General features: G+C 46.8%; 1 protein-coding gene across 1 annotated transcript in view; it reads left to right on the top strand.

The window, feature by feature from the left end:
* The window catches only part of LOC306915937 (glutamate receptor ionotropic, NMDA 2C-like), a gene marked incomplete at its 5' end in the record, with an annotated part of 162874 nt that overhangs the window by 80261 nt on the left and 58075 nt on the right, over positions 1 to 24538 (top strand). The window contains one exon of the mRNA XM_079493608.1: positions 17885 to 18053. Coding sequence (XP_079349734.1) covers positions 17885 to 18053 — 169 coding nt within the window. The remainder of the gene's footprint in view (positions 1 to 17884; positions 18054 to 24538) is intronic.

Here is a 24538-nt window from a genome sequence, read left to right as displayed (position 1 = left end):
CACATCTGTGCTTCACAAGACAAGGTTTATTCCAGGGCACAGGACCCAGAGCCCAGGGCCCAGAGCCCAGAGCCCAGAGCCCAGAGGCCAGGGCCCAGAGCCCAGGGCCCAGAGGCCAGGACCCAGAGCCCAGGGCCCAGAGCCCAGAGGCCAGGTCCCAGAGCCGACGATGCAATCCTTCTGCATCATGTTAAAGCAGCACCTGCGGCAAACATGGAACGATACAGCATCGTCACACAACCCAACATAAGTTCACAGCATCCGGTCTAGATTTTTTGGCTCTTCAAAATAAGAGCTGGATAGGGAAAAATGCTGGCGTAAATTATATCATTCGTCAATAAATTCTAGCGCTGTGTTAAGTGTTAATTAGCCCCTTAAATCCGGGAAAAGCATCCTGTGTCATTGTACATGTTCGCGTTGATTATTCGAAACATAGCAGATCTCAGAACGCGTGCTGCGTCACTTCGTACCGCGCTGTGAGCTTGTACATCTGCTGTTTTCTGAACATTGTTGGAAATATCTTGTAGAATAGATCTTAAACTACTGACTTAAGAAGGCATTTGTAGAATCGTCCTCGGGTCTTAATTGGTTAAAATGTATAATAATGGCCCTAAAAAATAATTTGCATAACTATGTTTTGATATCCATGCCTTTTAATGCAGACTCTTGTTTTACACATGGTTGGTTTATATTAATTGAACTGTACAGTCACGTGTATGTGCCGAAAAATAGGAGAAATAATAAGAGATACGATTTTAGTCGACTAAATCTACAGTTGATGTAGTCGACTAAAATGTATTTTGGTGAGCCTTGATGACTGCTGAAAATAGCCGGTCTACAAGCTCACAACGCGCCGTGAGCTTGTAGATCTAGTATTTTCAGCATGCAACCGCAATTGTAAAATGACTTATACTGGATCTCTTCTCCACTAGTCCCCTTCCTAGCATTTTAGTCTAGTTTATTTGTTGACGAAATTGTCAATAATTTGTATTTTTATGTTTAGTCTTAGTTATAATCCTCATAGCTTAGTTTTAAATGTGTTAATCTAGTTTCTATTTAGTTTTCGTCGGTGAGAAAAGGTAGTCGGCGGACATGTTTCGTCTTCGATTTAGTCGACGAAATCAACACTGCTTTGTCAGACGTCTGGATCACGTGACATAAAAAAACAAAACGTCTGTCTGGGGACCGCTGGGAAATCTCCCTGCAATGGCAGCGCGCTACGGTCGGCTGTTCTTCGTACATTTTTTCACCAACCGATCATGGATTATTTTCCGTCATTAGGACATTCGATCGCGCTATTTTAAGGCACCCGTGGCGCGAACGCACACACACTGAGGACTTCTGAAAGCAGCCGGCACCAAAAAAAAGGAAAAAAAATCAGACCCATCTGAAGTGAGTTGTACTGTACTGTACTGTACTGTACTGTACTGTACTGTACTGTACTGTACTGTACTGTACTGGCACTCCTCCCTGGCCTGTGTGTGTGTCTGTGTCAGTGTGTTAGGCTGTGCAACAGTGACACTTGGTGGTGAACAAAGGCTATATATTTCCGTGCTCGGACACAGGGACACAGGGACACAGGGGCACAGGGACACAGACACACACACACACACACACATAGCTGTCTATAGGAGTGGTTGCACCACTCAAAAAAAAGGAAAAATAACCTTGAGTGTCAAACACAGCACTGGACAAAGTACTCAGCTCAAAGTACTTCAGTATTTATACTCCTGGTCAAATATTACTCCACTGAAAGTGGAGTTAAAGCACTGGAGTATAAGGGTCCATTTGGTTACAGACCTGTAAGGGTCCATATGGTTCCATGTGTTACACTCTCAGAGTCACAGACCCGTAAGGGTCCATTTGGTTCCATGTGTTACACTCTCAGAGTCACAGACCCGTAAGGGTCCATTTGGTTCCATGTGTTACACTCTCAGAGTTACAGACCCGTAAGGGTCCATTTGGTTCCATGTGTTACACTCTCAGAGTTACAGACCCGTAAGGGTCCATTTGGTTCCATGTGTTACACTCTCAGAGTTACAGACCCGTAAGGGTCCATTTGGTTCCATGTGTTACACTCTCAGAGTTACAGACCCGTAAGGGTCCATTTGGTTCCATGTGTTACAATCTCAGAGTTACAGACCCGTAAGGGTCCATTTGGTTCCATGTGTTACACTCTCAGAGTTACAGACCCGTAAGGGTCCATTTGGTTCCATGTGTTACACTCTCAGAGTTACAGACCTGTAAGGGTCCATTTGGTTCCATGTGTTACACTCTCAGAGTTACAGACCTGTAAGGGTCCATTTGGTTCCATGTGTTACACTCTCAGAGTTACAGACCTGTAAGGGTCCATTTGGTTCCATGTGTTACACTCTCAGAGTTACAGACCTGTAAGGGTCCATTTGGTTCCATGTGTTACACTCTCAGAGTTACAGACCTGTAAGGGTCCATTTGGTTCCATGTGTTACACTCTCAGAGTTACAGACCTGTAAGGGTCCATTTGGTTCCATGTGTTACACTCTCAGAGTTACAGACCTGTAAGGGTCCATTTGGTTCCATGTGTTACACTCTCAGAGTTACAGACCTGTAAGGGTCCATTTGGTTCCATGTGTTACACTCTCAGAGTTACAGACCTGTAAGGGTCCATTTGGTTCCATGTGTTACACTCTCAGAGTTACAGACCCGTAAGGGTCCATTTGGTTCCATGTGTTACACTCTCAGAGTTACAGACCCGTAAGGGTCCATTTGGTTCCATGTGTTACACTCTCAGAGTTACAGACCCGTAAGGGTCCATTTGGTTCCATGTGTTACACTCTCAGAGTTACAGACCTGTAAGGGTCCATTTGGTTCCATGTGTTACACTCTCAGAGTTACAGACCTGTAAGGGTCCATTTGGTTCCATGTGTTACACTCTCAGAGTTACAGACCTGTAAGGGTCCATTTGGTTCCATGTGTTACACTCTCAGAGTTACAGACCTGTAAGGGTCCATTTGGTTCCATGTGTTACACTCTCAGAGTTACAGACCTGTAAGGGTCCATTTGGTTCCATGTGTTACACTCTCAGAGTCACAGACCCGTAAGGGTCCATTTGGTTCCATGTGTTACACTCTCAGAGTCACAGACCCGTAAGGGTCCATTTGGTTCCATGTGTTACACTCTCAGAGTTACAGACCCGTAAGGGTCCATTTGGTTCCATGTGTTACACTCTCAGAGTCACAGACCCGTAAGGGTCCATTTGGTTCCATGTGTTACACTCTCAGAGTCACAGACCCGTAAGGGTCCATTTGGTTCCATGTGTTACACTCTCAGAGTCACAGACCCGTAAGGGTCCATTTGGTTCCATGTGTTACACTCTCAGAGTTACAGACCCGTAAGGGTCCATTTGGTTCCATGTGTTACACTCTCAGAGTTACAGACCCGTAAGGGTCCATTTGGTTCCATGTGTTACAATCTCAGAGTTACAGACCCGTAAGGGTCCATTTGGTTCCATGTGTTACACTCTCAGAGTTACAGACCCGTAAGGGTCCATTTGGTTCCATGTGTTACAATCTCAGAGTTACAGACCCGTAAGGGTCCATTTGGTTCCATGTGTTACACTCTCAGAGTTACAGACCCGTAAGGGTCCATTTGGTTCCATGTGTTACACTCTCAGAGTTACAGACCCGTAAGGGTCCATTTGGTTCCATGTGTTACACTCTCAGAGTTACAGACCCGTAAGGGTCCATTTGGTTCCATGTGTTACACTCTCAGAGTTACAGACCCGTAAGGGTCCATTTGGTTCCATGTGTTACACTCTCAGAGTTACAGACCTGTAAGGGTCCATTTGGTTCCATGTGTTACACTCTCAGAGTTACAGACCTGTAAGGGTCCATTTGGTTCCATGTGTTACACTCTCAGAGTTACAGACCTGTAAGGGTCCATTTGGTTCCATGTGTTACACTCTCAGAGTTACAGACCTGTAAGGGTCCATTTGGTTCCATGTGTTACACTCTCAGAGTTACAGACCTGTAAGGGTCCATTTGGTTCCATGTGTTACACTCTCAGAGTTACAGACCTGTAAGGGTCCATTTGGTTCCATGTGTTACACTCTCAGAGTTACAGACCCGTAAGGGTCCATTTGGTTCCATGTGTTACACTCTCAGAGTTACAGACCCGTAAGGGTCCATTTGGTTCCATGTGTTACACTCTCAGAGTTACAGACCCGTAAGGGTCCATTTGGTTCCATGTGTTACACTCTCAGAGTTACAGACCTGTAAGGGTCCATTTGGTTCCATGTGTTACACTCTCAGAGTTACAGACCTGTAAGGGTCCATTTGGTTCCATGTGTTACACTCTCAGAGTTACAGACCTGTAAGGGTCCATTTGGTTCCATGTGTTACACTCTCAGAGTTACAGACCTGTAAGGGTCCATTTGGTTCCATGTGTTACACTCTCAGAGTTACAGACCTGTAAGGGTCCATTTGGTTCCATGTGTTACACTCTCAGAGTTACAGACCTGTAAGGGTCCATTTGGTTCCATGTGTTACACTCTCAGAGTCACAGACCCGTAAGGGTCCATTTGGTTCCATGTGTTACACTCTCAGAGTCACAGACCCGTAAGGGTCCATTTGGTTCCATGTGTTACACTCTCAGAGTTACAGACCCGTAAGGGTCCATTTGGTTCCATGTGTTACACTCTCAGAGTTACAGACCCGTAAGGGTCCATTTGGTTCCATGTGTTACACTCTCAGAGTTACAGACCCGTAAGGGTCCATTTGGTTCCATGTGTTACACTCTCAGAGTTACAGACCCGTAAGGGTCCATTTGGTTCCATGTGTTACACTCTCAGAGTTACAGACCCGTAAGGGTCCATTTGGTTCCATGTGTTACACTCTCAGAGTTACAGACCCGTAAGGGTCCATTTGGTTCCATGTGTTACACTCTCAGAGTCACAGACCCGTAAGGGTCCATTTGGTTCCATGTGTTACACTCTCAGAGTTACAGACCCGTAAGGGTCCATTTGGTTCCATGTGTTACACTCTCAGAGTCACAGACCCGTAAGGGTCCATTTGGTTCCATGTGTTACACTCTCAGAGTCACAGACCTGTAAGGGTCCATTTGGTTCCATGTGTTACACTCTCAGAGTTACAGACCTGTAAGGGTCCATTTGGTTCCATGTGTTACACTCTCAGAGTTACAGACCTGTAAGGGTCCATTTGGTTCCATGTGTTACACTCTCAGAGTTACAGACCTGTAAGGGTCCATTTGGTTCCATGTGTTACACTCTCAGAGTTACAGACCTGTAAGGGTCCATTTGGTTCCATGTGTTACACTCTCAGAGTTACAGACCTGTAAGGGTCCATTTGGTTCCATGTGTTACACTCTCAGAGTTACAGACCCGTAAGGGTCCATTTGGTTCCATGTGTTACACTCTCAGAGTTACAGACCCGTAAGGGTCCATTTGGTTCCATGTGTTACACTCTCAGAGTTACAGACCCGTAAGGGTCCATTTGGTTCCATGTGTTACACTCTCAGAGCTACAGACCCGTAAGGGTCCATTTGGTTCCATGTGTTACACTCTCAGAGCTACAGACCCGTAAGGGTCCATTTGGTTCCATGTGTTACACTCTCAGAGCTACAGACCCGTAAGGGTCCATTTGGTTCCATGTGTTACACTCTCAGAGCTACAGACCCGTAAGGGTCCATTTGGTTCCATGTGTACACTCTCAGAGTTACAGACCCGTAAGGGTCCATTTGGTTCCATGTGTACACTCTCAGAGTTACAGACCCGTAAGGGTCCATTTGGTTCCATGTGTACACTCTCAGAGTTACAGACCCGTAAGGGTCCATTTGGTTCCATGTGTTACACTCTCAGAGTTACAGACCCGTAAGGGTCCATTTGGTTGCTGCTTTTCTGCTCATCGTCGTATTTTTTTCTCTTTTTCCCCCCTTTTTTTTTTTTTTTTTTTTTACTTATTGTCAAAGGTGGGGTAGGTGTTGTTTTCTTACGCTTTATTGGTCATGGCTGCCAGTTCCCACCTGATGTCGTGTGGGAGTTCTGATTGGTCCAGATCATGCTGAATAACTTCTAGTTTACATAAAGTCTTAAGACTAAGACTCAGGTCTAAGATGGACAGGTCGTCCCAAGTAGCGTTAACCTGGTTGGACCTGTACCTTTCCCCTTGGGCTCAACCTTCTTCCAGGAGAAGGTCTCTGGACCGAATTTCCACAGATCATTGAAGTTCTTGTTACCGTTACTGCCACCAAATATGTACAGCTCTCCATTGTAGGTAAAGGCTGAATGAGCACAGCGTCCTTCTGGAGGACCCCGGCCCCTCCCCCTCCCATCATATTGGGAGGCACTCCAGTCGCCACAGTGGAGTCATGCCGCTTCCTTGGGGTGACAGTCTCTCGGGACCTTAAGTGGGGGCCCAACATCGACACCCTCACAAAAAAGGCCCAGAAGAGACTGTTTTTTCTGAGACAGCTGAGGAAATTCCACCTCCCAAGAACCTTGCTGGTTAACTTCTATACTGCCATCATAGAGTCCATCGTCACCCTCGCCATCACTGTTTGGTTCCCCGCTGCAGCGGCCAAGGACAAGGCCAAGCTGCAGCGGGTCATACGATCAGCAGAGAGGGTGATTGGCTGCCCTTTGCCCCCCCTTGAGGCCCTGTTTAGGAGTAGGGCTTCGAGGAGGGCCAGGAAGATCATGGCTGACCCTGCACACCCAGGCCACAGTCTTTTTGCCCCGCTTCCCTCAGGCAGGAGGTTGCGGTCCCTAAAGACTATGAAGGCCCGACATTCAAACAGCTTTTTCCCCACGGCTATCCGGCTCCTCAACGCTGCTGGTGTCCCCCCCTGACCCCCCCTTTATCCTCCCTCCACCCCCACTCAGAGTGGAATGGACTGACTTGTGCTCTGAACTGATCACTTGAACTCTCTGCACTTTATTTTATTCACTATTCCTTGCACTTGTCTTGTCCTGTTTTGCACTTGTCCTAATGTTGTAACTGCACTCTGCTGTCCACCAAACCAAATTCCTAACATGTTTACATGTCATGGCAATAAAGTCTTCTGATTCAGAATTCAGAGGCTGTGCAGAAGGTGTGCTCATCCAGAGGTTGGTCTCTGTGTCAAACAGGTTTTGTAGTGCTGACCCCCATAGCCCCCAAATACAAACATCTTTGTCCCGATGATGGTGGCAGAGTGAATATATGAAGCAGGCGCTGGAGTTCCTCTGGTGTTAATTAAAGTCCAGACCATTGTGCTGGTGTCCAACTTGTACATATCATTAGTGGATCCAGTCAGCTGGGACTGTCCTCCATGGATAAACATGTCCTTCTCCAACACACAGGCTGAGTGGTTGTACCTCTCCTCTGGAACAGTGCCAGAAACCTTGGTTTTCAACCATCTGTGGATGTCTACATCAAAATGCATAAAGCACATTGTAGTACTCCGCTCCCCAGCAGCCTCCCCAGATGTAGACTGTATCTTCAACCAACACAGCTGTGTGGCCCCAGCGCCTGGATGGAACCTCAAGGTGACTGTCTCCTCTTCCAGGTTTTACTGGAGGTGACCTCTTCCTGCATAAAGACACTGTGTTGAAGACATGGACATCCATCTGTTCCATGTTGTTGAAGGTCCCTCCATCACAACCTCCAAAGGAATAAAGTTTGTTCCTCACTGCTACAGCAGCATGATGGGCTCGCTTTGGTCCTCCTGTTTTGGCAACGGTCCAAGACAACATCTGTCTGTCAGTCGGTCGGTCTGTCGGTATCTTCTCTCTCTTGACGTCTACAACGTCTACAGTCAACGCAAACTGTTTCCATGCACGCCTTAACGATGCCAATTTGACTCTGGCGCTATTTTACTTCAAACGGCTGCCTGTAAGAAAAACATCCGTCCAAATGAAATGAACTGAAACCTCCACAACTTTCCTAAGACCACCGGTTCCCAAACCTTTCCTAAGACCACCGGTTCCCAAACCTTTCCTAAGACCACCGGTTCCCAAACCTTTCCTAAGACCACCGGTTCCCAAACCTTTCCTAAGACCACCGGTTCCCAAACCTTTCCTAAGACCACCGGTTCCCAAACCTTTCCTAAGACCACCGGTTCCCAAACCTTTCCTAAGACCACCGGTTCCCAAACCTTTCCTAAGACCACCGGTTCCCAAACCTTTCCTAAGACCACCGGTTCCCAAACCTTTCCTAAGACCACCGGTTCCCAAACCTTTCCTAAGACCACCGGTTCCCAAACCTTTCCTAAGACCACCGGTTCCCAAACCTTTCCTAAGACCACCGGTTCCAAAACCTTTCCTAAGACCACCGGTTCCCAAACCTTTCCTAAGACCACCGGTTCCCAAACCTTTCCTAAGACCACCGGTTCCCAAACCATTCCTAAGACCACCGGTTCCCAAACCGTTCCTAAGACCACCGGTTCCCAAACCGTTCCTAAGACCACCGGTTCCAAAACCTTTCCTAAGACCACCGGTTCCAAAACCTTTCCTAAGACCACCGGTTCCCAAACCTTTCCTAAGACCACCGGTTCCCAAACCGTTCCTAAGACCACCGGTTCCCAAACCTTTCCTAAGACCGCCGGTTCCCAAACCTTTTCACGTCAAGGACCCCCGAATTGACACTAATTAGCCGACAGACCCCCATTTGAAAATGTATCCCAGGGACCCCCATAAGAGAAGATCTGTACGGCTCTAGCAGTGATTCTCAACCCCTTTAATTTTAAGGATCCCCAGTTTGACCTGCATATTAGTCTACGGACCCCCATTTAATGTCATTTCTATCTAAAAAAAACCATTTATATTGTAAAAGTGAATTTAACTCATCCACCGCTAAATGGCAGTAGCAATAGTTCAGCACCATAGACACCATAGATTTGTTCTATTCTTTTAGAAGGAGAGTTGTAAGATTTGTCTTAAATCATGATTATAATGTTATCAATTTAAGCCCCTTTCTGTACACTCTCAGAGTCACAGACGCATAAGGGTCCATTTACTTCCAAACTATCATTTAGCTGGGGGACCCCCTGGAACTCCCTCAAGGACCCCTGGGGGTCCCCGGACCCCACTTTGGGGTGAGACTACAGAGAGAGAGTGGGTGGAATATTCCTTCCTATGCCTCAACTCCTACAATTCCAAGTGCTTTTTAGTGTTTGTTCACAAACGTTTTTACACAGATATTATATTCCCATTGACAATGAATCAGTGTTGTTTATGGAAGCAAAGTTCTATTTTAGTTTTAGTCTTAGTCACCCGGACTGTTTTAGTGTTTAGTCTAGTTTTAGTCGACTGAAATGTATCTTGGCGGGCCATGACGCCGTCGTAATGACTGTTTTTACACTTGCTGAAAATAGCCGATCTACAAGCTCACAACGCGTCGAGTTACGTGGATTACAGACGTTCACACGTGTATGTGTGTGTATATATATATATATATGTATATATATATATATATATATATATATATATATACATATATATATATATATGTATATGTATATATATATATATATATATATATATATATATATATATATATACACACACATATACGTGTGAACGTCTGTAATCCATGTATATATACATATATATATATATAAATATATATATATATATATATATACATATACATATACATATACATATATATATATATATATATATATATATACATGGATTACAGACGTTCACACGTATATGTGTGTGTATATATATATATATATATATATATATATATATATGAAATTCTCTCTCTCTCTCTCTCTCTGTACTCCAACTCCATTGGGACGCTTCCCTCCACGCTGTGCTAGTTTCTGGGCATTTTGCACACACACACACACACACACACACACATACACGGCACAACACAGCTGCTGCTCCTCTGAGGAATGTGCGTATGTGCGTGCGTGCGTGCGTGCGTGCGTGCGTGCGTGCGTGCGTGCGTGCGTGCGTGCGTGCGTGCGTGCGTGCGTGTCTGCGTGCGTGCGTGCGTGCGTGCGTGCGTGCGTCAGCAGACTGTGTAATGATGACAGGTGGCCTTCTTCTGTCTACAGCAATTAATCCCCCCCCCCCTCCGTCCCCCCCCTCCGCTCTGTTTTCTCTGCCATTCAAATCACAACGGCGTGTTAACGATCATCTCGCTACATTTGTTTAAATCATTTAAATCCCTTGTTTTCGTTCCGTTTCGTTTGCTCAGTCGCTCTTTCATTTTCTCTTCCGTTCCCTCAGCGTCTCTTCGCCTGATACTCCCCCTTCCCCCCCCCCCTCCCCTCTCCTCCCTACCCCCCATACTCAGCCATCCCGTGTGCTCAGGCTGTCACTCACACCTAGGGGTGTGTGTGTGTGTGTGTGTGTGTGTGTGTGTGTGTGTGTGTGTGTGTGTGTGTGTGTGTGTGTGTGTGTGTGTGTGTGTGTGTGTGTGTGTGAGCAAGACTCGCTGCGGCCCCAAGGTGGAAGACACATTGAGATGTTTTACTTTAACAACAACTTAACCACATTTTCAACCTATATATTCACATAGTTAGTTTTCACTAATGCTCATTATAATATGGTACAATTTTTTATTTATTTTTACTCTGGCTGCGTCCCATAGAAGGGCTGTGGACACCTCAGAAACACTCCCACCAGTGACATCATCGCTATAGGCGGGTTCTTCTTTTCAAACAAGATTTCACATTATTTTGTTCACATTTCTATTGAAGCGAAAACCATGGCTTCCATTATAGCATGCTAACTTTCCAGGAGTAGAAATCCTGCCGTTTCTATTTGCTTGGTAGAAACAGGTTACGTCAGCACCATGGACAGCAGCTACAGTTACTTCAGAACCATGGACAGCTACAGTTACTTCAGAACCATGGACAGCAGCTACAGTTACTTCAGAACCATGGACAGCAGCTACAGTTACTTCAGAACCATGGACAGCTACAGTTACTTCAGAACCATGGACAGCTACAGTTACTTCAGAACCATGGACAGCTACAGTTACTTCAGAACCATGGAAAGCAGCTACAGTTACTTCAGAACCATGGGCAGCTACAGTTACTTCAGAACCATGGACAGCAGCTACAGTTACTTCAGAACCATGGACAGCTACAGTTACTTCAGAACCATGGACAGCAGCTACAGTTACTTCAGAACCATGGACAGCAGCTACCGTTACTTCAGAACCATGGACAGCTACAGTTACTTCAGAACCATGGACAGCTACAGTTACTTCAGAACCATGGACAGCTACAGTTACTTCAGAACCATGGACAGCTACAGTTACTTCAGAACCATGGACAACTACAGTTACTATAGAACCATGGACAGCTACAGTTACTATAGAACCATGGACAGAAGCTACAGTTACTTCAGGACCATGGACAGCTACAGTTACTGTAGAACCATGGACAGCTACAGTTACTATAGAACCATGGACAGCTACAGTTACTATAGAACCATGGACAGCTACAGTTACTTCAGGACCATGGACAGCTACAGTTACTGTAGAACCATGGACAGCTACAGTTACTATAGAACCATGGACAGCTACAGTTACTGTAGAACCATGGACAGCTACAGTTACTATAGAACCATGGACAGCTACAGTTACTATAGAACCATGGACAGCTACAGTTACTATAGAACCATGGACAGCTACAGTTACTATAGAACCATGGACAGCTACAGTTACTTCAGGACCATGGACAGCTACAGTTACTTCAGGACCATGGACAGCTACAGTTACTATAGAACCATGGACAGCTACAGTTACTATAGAACCATGGACAGCTACAGTTACTTCAGGACCATGGACAGCTACAGTTACTATAGAACCATGGACACAGCTACAGTTACTATAGAACCATGGACAGCTACAGTTACTATAGAACCATGGACAGCTACAGTTACTATAGAACCATGGACAGCTACAGTTACTATAGAACCATGGACAGCTACAGTTACTTCAGGACCATGGACAGCTACAGTTACTTCAGGACCATGGACAGCTACAGTTACTATAGAACCATGGACACAGCTACAGTTACTATAGAACCATGGACAGCTACAGTTACTATAGAACCATGGACAGCTACAGTTACTATAGAAGCATGGACAGCTACAGTTACTGGATTTCCAGGCCGCCGTGTATAGTATTTTAAAACACCATAAACCAACAAAACTTAAAACATAACCTGTTAAATGTGTGTGTGTGTGTGTGTGTGTGTGTGTGTGTGTGTGTGTGTGTGTGCGAGCAAGACTCGCTGCGGCCCCAATGTGGAAGACACATTGAGATGTTTTACTTTAACAACAACTTAACCACATTTTCAACCTATATATTCACATAGTTAGTTTTCACTAATGCTCATTATAATATGGTACAATTTTTTATTTATTTTTACTCTGGCTGCGTCCCATAGGAGGGCTGTGGACACCTCAGAAACACTCCCACCAGTGACATCATCGCTATAGGCGGGTTCTTCTTTTCAAACAAGAATTCACATTATTTTGTTCAGATTTCTATTGAAGAAAACCATGGCTTCCATTATAGCATGCTAACTTTCCAGGAGTAGAAATCCTGCCGTTTCTATTTGCTTGGTAGAAACAGGTTACGTCAGCACCATGGACAGCAGCTACAGTTACTGCAGAACCATGGACAGCTACAGTTACTTCAGAACCATGGACAGCAGCTACAGTTACTTCAGAACCATGGACAGCAGCTACAGTTACTTCAGAACCATGGACAGCAGCTACAGTTACTTCAGAACCATGGACAGCAGCTACAGTTACTTCAGAACCATGGAAAGCAGCTACAGTTACTTCAGAACCATGGACAGCTACAGTTACTTCAGAACCATGGACAGCAGCTACAGTTACTTCAGAACCATGGACAGCAGCTACAGTTACTTCAGAACCATGGAAAGCAGCTACAGTTACTTCAGAACCATGGACAGCAGCTACCGTTACTTCAGAACCATGGACAGCTACAGTTACTTCAGAACCATGGACAGCTACAGTTACTTCAGAACCATGGACAGCTACAGTTACTTCAGAACCATGGACAGCTACAGTTACTTCAGAACCATGGACAGAAGCTACAGTTACTTCAGGACCATGGACAGCTACAGTTACTGCAGAACCATGGACAGCTATAGTTACTATAGAACCATGGACAGCTACAGTTACTTCAGGACCATGGACAGCTACAGTTACTATAGAACCATGGACAGCTACAGTTACTTCAGGACCATGGACAGCTACAGTTACTTCAGGACCATGGACAGCTACAGTTACTTCAGGACCATGGACAGCTACAGTTACTATAGAACCATGGACAGCTACAGTTACTATAGAACCATGGACAGCTACAGTTACTGGATTTCCAGGCCGCCGTGTATAGTATTTTAAAACACCATAAACCAACAAAACTTAAAACATAACCTGTTAAATTGTAGCAACCCATATGCAAACATACGGTAGTAGTAGTAGTAGTATGTGACACCTTTTTTTCATTGTTCCCCACCTGATCAGGTGCATGACTGTGTTTGTGCGTGCATGGGCGTGCGTGTGTGTGCGTTTGTGCGTGTGTGCGTGCGTGCTTGGGCGCGTGTATGTGCGTGCACGTTGGCAACAGAAGGCGCAGCGTCCCAGGTCGTGTGTTTATTTTCTCAGCCATGGGCGAGTGGGTCTCCAGCACCAGGGCTAATAAAACAACAGACCAGGGCTAATAAAACAACACAAGCAGGTCCATTATTTCCACCACAGTGAAGTGGAAAGGTATCATTTCACATCAATCCTTCTTTTTTTTTCCTCTTCAGGGCTGGCGCAGCAGAGCTCCAGGTGTGTGTGTGTGTGTGTGTGTGTGTGTGTGTGTGTGTGTGTGTGTGCGTGTGCGTGTGCGCGTGCGTGCGTGCGTGAAACATTCTCCTCCACAAACTGTGACGGTCACAAAGGACAGCAAGGACATTTATGAATCTATTTATCGCGCATTGCCAAGGTTTTATCGCACGGCGCAGCCCTTATTTTGAAGAGCCAAATATTATCCGTAACCGGATGTTACAATGACAACATGCTGTGTGTGGTTGTCTTGACCGGTTGTTGTTCTCTCGGTCGGCCGACCGCGAGTATCACAGCGCCTCCTACAGGCCCTTGAGTATCACAGCGCCTGCTACAGGCCGTTGAGTATCACAGCGCCTGCTACAGGCCGTTGAGTATCACAGCGCCTGCTACAGGCCGTTGAGTATCACAGCGCCTGCTACAGGCCGTTGAGTATCACAGCGCCTGCTACAGGCCGTTGAGTATCACAGCGCCTGCTACAGGCCGTTGAGCATCACAGCGCCTGCTACAGGCCGTTGAGTATCACAGCGCCTGCTACAGGCCGTTGAGCATCACAGCGCCTGCTACAGGCCGTTGAGTATCACAGCGCCTCCTACAGGCCGTTGAGTATCACAGCGCCTGCTACAGGCCGTTGAGTATCACAGTGCCTGCTACAGGCCGTTGAGTATCACAGCGCCTCCTACAGGCCGTTGAGCATCACAGCGCCTGCTACAGGCCGTTGAGTATCACAGCGCCTGCTACAGGCCGTTGAGTATCACAGCGCCTGCTACAGGCCGTTGAGTATCACAGCGCCTCCTACAGGCCCTTGAGTATCACAGCGCCTGCTACAGGCCGTTGAGTATCACAGCGCCTCCTACAGGCCCTTGAGTATCACAGCGCCTCCTGTCGGCCGTTGAAAAACGTTGTTTTCACCATGAACTACATTCATTGTAGCGCCGATTTGGAGATGCAGGCCATTGAAAGCAGCACATAGTCCAAGTGGATGCGCGCGCGTCTTCAAAATGTCCGCGGCCACTAGGTGTCCCACTTTACACTGTGATGCTAACGAGAGGCAGCTACAGATGCGATCCGATCAAAACATGGATTAAAGAATATAAACCCTAGAAGACGTAGTTCTAGCGGGCTACACGTCTAATTTAACCCCACGGTTACTACGGTTCTTGCGGACTCCGTGTTAACTTACTGTTTAAATACGTAGAGCCTCCAACCTGAGGTAGGTTGACCAGCTCAGTGGCCTTGTGGTTAGAGTGTCCGCCCTGAAACTGGGAGGTCGGGGTTCGATCCCCGGCCGGGTCATACCAAAGACTGTAAAAAATGGGACTGTGGAGACAGGAACACAGCCTGGTCTCCACAGCGAGACCACCAGGAGACCAGGAACACAGCCTGGTCTCCACAGCGAGACAACCAGGAGACCAGGAACACAGCCTGGTCTCCACAGCGAGACAACCAGGAGACCAGGAACACAGCCTGGTCTCCACACAGAGACAACCAGGAGACCAGGAACACAGCCTGGTCTCCACACAGAGACACCAGGAGACCAGGAACACAGCCTGGTCTCCACAGCGAGACAACCAGCAGACCAGGAACACAGCCTGGTCTCCACACAGAGACACCAGGAGACCAGGAACACAGCCTGGTCTCCACACAGAGACACCAGCAGACCAGGAACACAGCCTGGTCTCCACACAGAGACAACCAGGAGACCAGGAACACAGCCTGGTCTCCACACAGAGACACCAGGAGACCAGGAACACAGCCTGGTCTCCACACAGAGACACCAGCAGACCAGGAACACAGCCTGGTCTCCACACAGAGACACCAGCAGACCAGGAACACAGCCTGGTCTCCACACCGAGACAACCAGGAGACCAGGAACACAGCCTCGTTAATATTCTCTCTAGACGAGTATAGTTCTCTTAACGCCATTTACATTTCAAAGAGCTGCTTGACAAGGGGCCGTTTTCGTCAGTGGAAAAAGGTAGTCGGCGAACATTTTTCGATTTAGTTTTAGTCGACGAAAACAACACTGACCGCAAGTTCATAGCGTGCCACCGAGTGGCGCGCTATGAACTTGTAGATCTGCTATTTTTGAAAAATCTTTCAAATGTGCCTCAAATCTTTTCGATGTCGGGCCTGAATGGGTTAAAAGTAACCGAGTATTTTCTACATTGTGGTATTGCTTCATTTACTGAAGTAAATGATCAGATTTACTTCTTCCACCACTGTCCTACAGTCACTGATCCAGGCGTTCTCAGGCGTGTTGATGCAACGCTTTAGTACAAAATATATATTTAGAACATCAAACTCTCACTTGTAACAGAGTATTCCTACAATGTAGTATTGATACTTTTCACCTCATGCTTGTATAGTTGAGTATTGTAGTAATAGTAGTTGTTTGAAAGTATTTTATTTATACTGGATGGAGTTGAGCTCTCTTGTCGCCATGAGTCCCTCGAGACAAACGATGTAAAAAGCACGTTAGCACGTTAGCACGTTAGCGCTAGCAGGAGGAGGTAAAGGCAGTCTAGACGTTCCAGCAGTGTGCTCTGCAGGCAGGGTTTTAACAACGCTAGCTCTCAGAGACCAGACGGTCTGAGCTTTAAAAAAGAAAACCTGTTGGTTTTTTTTGGCAAAGCCCAAAAAAGAAAGAATGGAAAGAAGTTTGACTCTGTTTGAAGTACAATATGGAACCCCCCCCACCCTCCCCCACAACCCCCCCCCCCCACCACCACCCCACCCGCACTACCTCGTTGAGTGTTATTTGTATCTACTCTCACTGGGTGTGCGTGCGTGCGTGCGTGCGTGCGTGCGTGCGTGCGTGCGTGCGTGCGTGCGTGCGTGCGTGCGTGCGTGCGTGCGTGCGTGCGTGCGTGCGTGCGTGCGTGCGTGCGTGCGTGCGTGCGTGCGTGCGTGCGTGCGTGCGACTGACTCAGTGTAAGTGGTGCTACACTGTGTGCGTGTGCGTGCGTATGTGTGTGTGTGTCTCAGCTCAGTGCACGTGGTGCTACATTGTGTGGGTGTGTGTGTGTGTGTGTGTGGGTGTGTGTGTGTCTCAGTGCACGTGGTGCTACACTGTGTGTGTGTGTGTGTGTGTGTGTGTGTGTCTCAGTGCACGTGGTGCTACATTGTCTTTCATCTCTCTTCGAGTTCCTTCTGTTCCTACAGACCATTAAGCACCGAGGCCACTGGACACATCATCAATGCTGTGTGTGTGTGTGTGTGTGTGTGTGTGTGTGTGTGTGTGTGTGTGTGTGTGTGTGTGTGTGTGTGTGTGTGTGTGTGTGTGTGTGTGTGTGTGTGTGTGTGTGTGTGTGTGTGTGTGTGCACACGTGCGTGTCCGTCCACACACCGTAATAGCCTTTGATTAGAGACCACAACAGCCACTCAGACATCTATCGTGTGTGCGTGCGTGCGTGTGCACATCAGTGCACGTGGGGCAGTCAGAAGTGTCCTAAAACACAGCCAGACGGCGGTGGTTTTGTAGACTCTCTTAACAGCCATTGATCTGAACCAACGAGGCCTGTCTGAGTGTCCTTCACGTTGCTGATGGATGCTACACCACCACCGCCGTACAGCTGGCCGCTACAGGGCCCAGCAAAATATCCCAAAAGGGGCGTAAACATTTGTCGCTTCCAGCCTGTATCCTTGTCGTGGGGCAAGTAGGACCTTATAGGAGAGACACAGATCAATCACTTTGCTAGAGTGACATGACGAGCTTGTAGCCTAAACAGTGACTATTCCATGCTATTACACTACTTGTTCTAATGGTGCAGATTTGGTCGGTTCATACTTGTTCCATAACAGAAGGACTTTAGAAGGAAGGATTTTATTGTCTGGACTTTATATCAAACAATCAAGTATCAAGCACAGAACGGTGGATGCATAACAGCCAAGCACTGGTCATTTAATTAAGTGTGTGTGTGTGTGTGTGTGTGTGTGTGTGTGTGTGTGTGTGTGTGTGTGTGTGTGTGTGTGTGTGTGTGTGTGTGTGTGTGTGTGTGTGTGTGTGTGTGTGTGTGTGTGTGCGTGCGTGCGTGCGTGCGTGCGTGTGCGCACGTGCGTGTGTTTCAGCATCGTGGGCCACTCTGAGCCGTACACCAAGCTGTGCTGTAAGGGCTTCTGCATCGACATCCTGAAGAAACTGTCCAAGACCATCAAGTTCTCCTACGATCTCTACCTGGTCACCAACGGAAAGCACGGCAAACTGGTCCGAGGGACCTGGAACGGCATGATCGGAGAGGTGAGAGCAGATTCTATGATCGGAGAGGTGAGAGCAGATTCTATGATCGGAGAGGTGAGAGCAGATTCATGATCGGAGAGGTGAGAGCAGATTCATGATCGGAGAGGTGAGAGCAGATTCTATGATCGGAGAGGTGAGAGCAGATTCTATGATCGGAGAGGTGAGAGCAGATTCATGATCGGAGAGGTGAGAGCAGATTCATGATCGGAGAGGTGAGAGCAGATTCTATGATCGGAGAGGTGAGAGCAGATTCTATGATCGGAGAGGTGAGAGCAGATTCTATGATCGGAGAGGTGAGAGCAGATTCTATGATCGGAGAGGTGAGAGCAGATTCTATGATCGGAGAGGTGAGAGCAGATTCATGATCGGAGAGGTGAGAGCAGATTCTATGATCGGAGAGGTGAGAGCAGATTCTATGATCGGAGAGGTGAGAGCAGATTCATGATCGGAGAGGTGAGAGCAGATTCTATGATCGGAGAGGTGAGAGCAGATTCTATGATCGGAGAGGTGAGAGCAGATTCTATGATCGGAGAGGTGAGAGCAGATTCTATGATCGGAGAGGTGAGAGCAGATTCTATGATCGGAGAGGTGAGAGCAGATTCTATGATCGGAGAGGTGAGAGCAGATTCATGATCGGAGAGGTGAGAGCAGATTCTATGATCGGAGAGGTGAGAGCAGATTCATGATCGGAGAGGTGAGAGCAGATTCATGATCGGAGAGGTGAGAGCAGATTCATGATCGGAGAGGTGAGAGCAGATTCTATGATCGGAGAGGTGAGAGCAGATTCTATGATCGGAGAGGTGAGAGCAGATTCATGATCGGAGAGGTGAGAGCAGATTCATGATCGGAGAGGTGAGAGCAGAGAGGTGAGAGCAGAGAGCAGAGAGCAGAGAGGTGAGAGCAGAGAGCAGAGAGCAGAGAGGTGAGAGCAGAGAGCAGAGAGCAGAGAGCAGAGAGGTGAGAGCAGAGAGCAGAGAGCAGAGAGGTGAGAGCAGAGAGCAGAGAGCAGAGAGCAGAGAGGTGAGAGCAGAGAGCAGAGAGCAGAGAGGTGAGAGCAGAGAGCAGAGAGCAGAGAGGTGAGAGCAGAGAGCAGAGAGCAGAGAGGTGAGAGCAGAGAGCAGAGAGCAGAGAGGTGAGAGCAGATTCTACAAATGTCTTCTAAATCCTGACAGTCTTCTGAAAAACCTGGGTTGCTTATGTCAGTGGTTCTCAAACATTTTCATGTCATGGACCCCCAGAAATATATGTAATTGGCCGCCGACCCCCATCGGAAAATATGTTGTTCTAGAGACCCCCCCCCCCCCCCCCCCCAGAACAAGTACATGACATTTACTTTTAAAGGAGCATTCAGTGATTTGGGTGATTTGGAAAAAAACCCGGTCCACCCGGTAACAAGATGTGCACATGCACACGCTCTACAGTGGGGGAAGTACAACAGACCAACAGCATGTGCACCAAGGCCCGCCCCACTCGATCATGATTGGAGGAAGGCCCCTCTCATCCTGATTGGATGAAGGCTTTGCCACCCAAAGCCCAAACCGAAACTGGGACAGGGAGGAACTCCTTATTTTGTCATCACACTTTATAGTAGGGAGGATTATCCAAAAAATAAGAACAAATAAGTGATATTTGAATTAAGTGAAATCACTGAATATACCTTTGAGGGAAAAATGGAAGAAAATAGGCCAGAAAATAACTGCACATAAATTGTCCGTGTGCAAGCATCATTAAGTCGCCGTACCTTAGCGTTTGCTGAAATGATGTCACTGACGGTACGGTACGGTAGAGTACAGTAGAGTACAGTAGAGTACAGTACAGTACAGTATAATATAAGTGTTCACCAGCAGAGCGTGACAGCCAAGGATCCTTTGATGGCTCCTTAAACTAGGTCACTGGTTTGAAGATATGATACACACCATGTGGTGGTCGCACGCACGCACACACACACACACACACACACACACACACACACACACACACACACACACACACACACACACACACACACACACACACACACACACACACACACACACACACACACACACCCATATGGTGGTCGCACGCACACACACACCCATATGGTGCTCACACACACACACACACACACACACACACACACACCCATATGGTGCTCACACACACGCACACGCGCACACACACACACACACACACACACACACACACACACACACACCCATATGGTGTTCACGCACACACGCACAATATCACATCAAACACAGCTTGCAGGTTTTACCCTGGACAGCATTGCCGACTGCATTTTTTCCCCTATATGGGGTGTGTGTGCGTGTGCGTGTGCGTGCGTGCGTGCGTGCGTGCGTGCGTGCGTGCGTGCGCGCGTGCGTGCGTGCGTGCGTGCGTGCGTGCGCGCGTGCGTGCGCGCGTGCGTGCGTGCGTGCGTGCGCAGTTGCCATTTGAAGTGTTAAAGGTCTGGTGAAATAAAATAAAAGCAGGTCAATGTGTGTGTATTTATTTTTATTTTTAGGGGAGCTACACTAGCCCCTCCTATAATCACCTATAGTGTAGATTCTTGTCCTAACACAAACTCAATTAAATTCCATTGACAATTAATGGAGAATTTACATCATATGTGTCTGAGCAAATCTGTATTTTTGTTAAATTCTCATTGACAATGAATGGAGTATTTACGTCATGTGTCCTGACCAAATCGACACGTTACGTCATGATGACGTACGATTATAACAGCGCCCCTCACTTCACACGGGTGTGATTTTTTGAAGGCTGCTAGCCCCTCCTATATACAGCTTTTGTCTCCACACGTCTCAATATCTGCCATTGACAATGAAATGAGAAATTAGGTCAAATATCCACCAAATATGACGTACATTTAACCAACCAATCACATCCATTCAGTTGTTCATGAGGTGATGATGTATGATGATAAGAACGCCCCTCACTTCACTTGTTTAATATCAACAGTCCCTAAGATGGAAATCTTTTAATTACTTCCTGTGAACGAAAACATGATGACATAGATATTATGAATATTAAATCAACCTTGATTTAATTCACCTGTGTGATTCCTTCCTTCCTTCATTCCTTCATAGCTGCACGTTCCTCCAAACACACACAGCTACTCTGTTTTTAATGTCATGCAAGATGACACGTTGGTCCACCCATCCATATGTTGTCCACCCATCCATCCGTTGTCCACCCATCCATCCGTTGGTCCACCCATCCATATGTTGTCCACCCATCCATCCGTTGTCCACCCATCCATACGTTGGTCCACCCATCCATACGTTGGTCCACCCATCCATCTGTTGTCCACCCATCCATCCGTTGGTCCACCCATCCATCCGTTGGTCCACCCATCCATCCGTTGTCCACCCATCCATCCATTGGTCCACCCATCCATCCGTTGTCCACCCATCCATCTGTTGTCCACCCATCCATCCGTTGTCCACCCATCCATCCGTTGTCCACCCATCCATCCGTTGTCCACCCATCCATATGTTGGTCCACCCATCCATCCGTTGGTCCACCCATCCATCCGTTGGTCCACCCATCCATCCGTTGTCCACCCATCCATCCGTTGTCCACCCATCCATCCGTTGTCCACCCATCCATCCGTTGGTCCACCCATCCATCCGTTGTCCACCCATCCATCCGTTGTCCACCCATCCATCTGTTGTCCACCCATCCATCCAGCGGATGGGGTAGAAAGAGGGAATCGCTCAAGAACTGAAGCTCACAGTCATTCGTCATTAAATGACCTCTGACCTTTAGTTCTCCCAATTATATGATTGTATAGATAGGACTGATAAAGTATATCATCCCTGCTTTGCTTAGCATGAAGCTTCGACCAAATTCAGAGAATATCTCCCAGAGCCTTTAACGCCAAGTTTAACTGTATACCATATGTTGCAATAAATGGTCAATCTACTTGACGTGAGTATTTCCTACATCTGAACACAGCACGCTAAAGGCAACATGTCTTGAAAAGGTGAAATATAACGATGCCTTTGTGAGCTTGTACATCTGAAATATAACGATGCCTTTGTGAGCTTGTACATCTGCTATTTAATATAACGATGCCTTTGTGAGCTTGTACATCTGCTATTTAATATAACGATGCCTTTGTGAGCTTTTGTACATCTGCTATTTTCGCAATGTCTTGGGTCAGAAAACAAATGCCCCTTTTTTGGGGAATTTCAGCCCCGGCCTCCCTAACATTCTCTGGACGTCCCTGTTCCCAGGTGGTGTCCAGTACCGGCTGGACGTCCCTGTTCCCAGGTGGTGTCCAGTACCAGCGGGAGGACAGTGATTGTAATGTCCTCTGTCTCCACTAGGAGGACAGTGATTGTAATGTCCTCTGTCTCCACTAGGAGGACAGTGATTGTAATGTCCTCTGTCTCCACTAGGAGGACAGTGATTGTAATGTCCTCTATCTCCACTAGGAGGACAGTGATTGTAATGTCCTCTGTCTCCACTAGGAGGACAGTGATTGTAATGTCCTCTGTCTCCACTAGGAGGACAGTGATTGTAATGTCCTCTGTCTCCACTAGGAGGACAGTGATTGTAATGTCCTCTGTCTCCACTAGGAGGACAGTGATTGTAATGTCCTCTGTCTCCACTAGGAGGACAGTGATTGTAATGTCTCCACCAGGTGGTGTAACAGTGATGTTAAGGTGTCATCCTGTGTCTCTCCACCAGGTGGTGTAACAGTGATGTTAACGTGTCATACTGTGTCTCTCCACCAGGTGGTGTAACAGTGATGTTAAGGTGTCATCCTTAAGGTGTCATCCTGTGTCTGAAAACCCACCAGGTGGTGTAACAGTGATGTTAAGGTGTCGCCGTAGTCTGAAAACCCACCTCTTCAGACTCCACCATGGCCCGTAGCACTTGCCCTAGCCTAGCCCCTTAGATAGCACATTATGTAGACTTAGATAGTATTTTAAACAGACTTATAGCTTGTTACGTAGACAGCTCTAGAATTGCACTTTATGTAGTCATAGCACTTTATAGTACACATGTATAATATATTATATAGTATAGTATGTATAGTTTACATAGATACTCCACTGTTACGTTCTTAGTCTAGGCATGATTCATGATAACTACTTTTTATATATGTGATGTATGCCATGCTTTTGTTATTGCTTAATGTAAGTCGCTCTGGATTAAGAGCGTCTGCTAAATGCCTAAATTGTAAATTGTAAATTGTCTCTCCACCAGGTGGTGTAACAGTAATGTTAAGTTGTCATCCTGTGTCTCTCCACCAGGTGGTGTAACAGTGATGTTAACGTGTCATACTGTGTCTCTCCACCAGGTGGTGTAACAGTGATGTTAAGGTGTCATCCTGTGTCTCTCCACCAGGTGGTGTAACAGTAATGTTAAGTTGTTGTGCTGGCTGAGACTATGTCCGCCAGTGGGTGGTGCTGTTTCACAAGTTAATTTGAAGAGTGTACCTTGTTTTAAGACAGGTGTTTGACATTGTGTAATTAGGTCTCTTCTGAGCCTGCTCAAGGTGTGCTAAATTGTAATTAGCAGGGCAGCACACTAGTTTGTTAAGTTCAGTTTGGTTTGTGAAGGCAGACAGATGTCCTTTTTTCTGTGTTGTGCGACAAAGCATTGTCTGTGAGTATATTATGCATCTTTGTGATTATGTATGTCAAATGAATGATCATTTATGCTACATTTGTATCAAACTGATGATGTTTTGTTGTACTTGTATTCATTTCAGTTTTACTCTGGGACTTCAGTAAAAGAGATACTACACCCGATACTTTTGTCCGGAGTTATCTTTCTGCCTAACTGTGCCTCGAAGCAGCGAGGGCAGAACAGTAAAAAGACAGAGACGTCTACAGCAACTAATCTCAAGAGGATACACACTTCAGCCTTCTAAACATGCCTCGGTCACAGGATGACGAAGCTAAGTCAGTCCACACTCACAAATCAAGTTCATCTAAAAACTCTAAATCATCAAGCCACTCTAGTAAGGCCTCGGCAGCATGTGCAATGGCGGCGGTCGATGCACGGGCAAAGGCTGAGGCAGCACGAGCAAAGGCAATATTCACTGAAAAGGAAATTCAAATGAGAGTCAGACAAGCAGAGCTCAAAGTGGAGGAAACGAGAATGGAGGCCACAATTGCAGCGCTTCATCAACAATGCGACGCAGAGGCGGCCGATGCTGAAGCCAACGTATATGAGGCCGCAGCAAGCGGACTGGAGGAAGAGCGCTTGAGCGTCACCATCTATCAGAAATGTGACCCCTTACAACGTACCAGTGAGTATGTGAAAGCCCATTCCTTACAAAATGAAAAATTAATGCCAGATGATCATGTCATGGCCAATGAGGTGCCACCACATACCACATTGCATCAACTCAAACATGAAGTTGAACCTAGAGATGAAGCAGATATCTCAGTTAATAACCACAACAATGACTACAACTACAAGGGGGTCCCCCAGCAATCCTATGACTACAAAGGAGTACCCCA

The sequence above is a fragment of the Electrona antarctica genome (assembly GCF_951216825.1).
Source record: "Electrona antarctica genome assembly, chromosome: 22".
Taxonomy (NCBI): Eukaryota; Metazoa; Chordata; class Actinopteri; order Myctophiformes; family Myctophidae; genus Electrona; species Electrona antarctica.
This window is presented reverse-complemented; position numbering and strand designations above follow the sequence as displayed.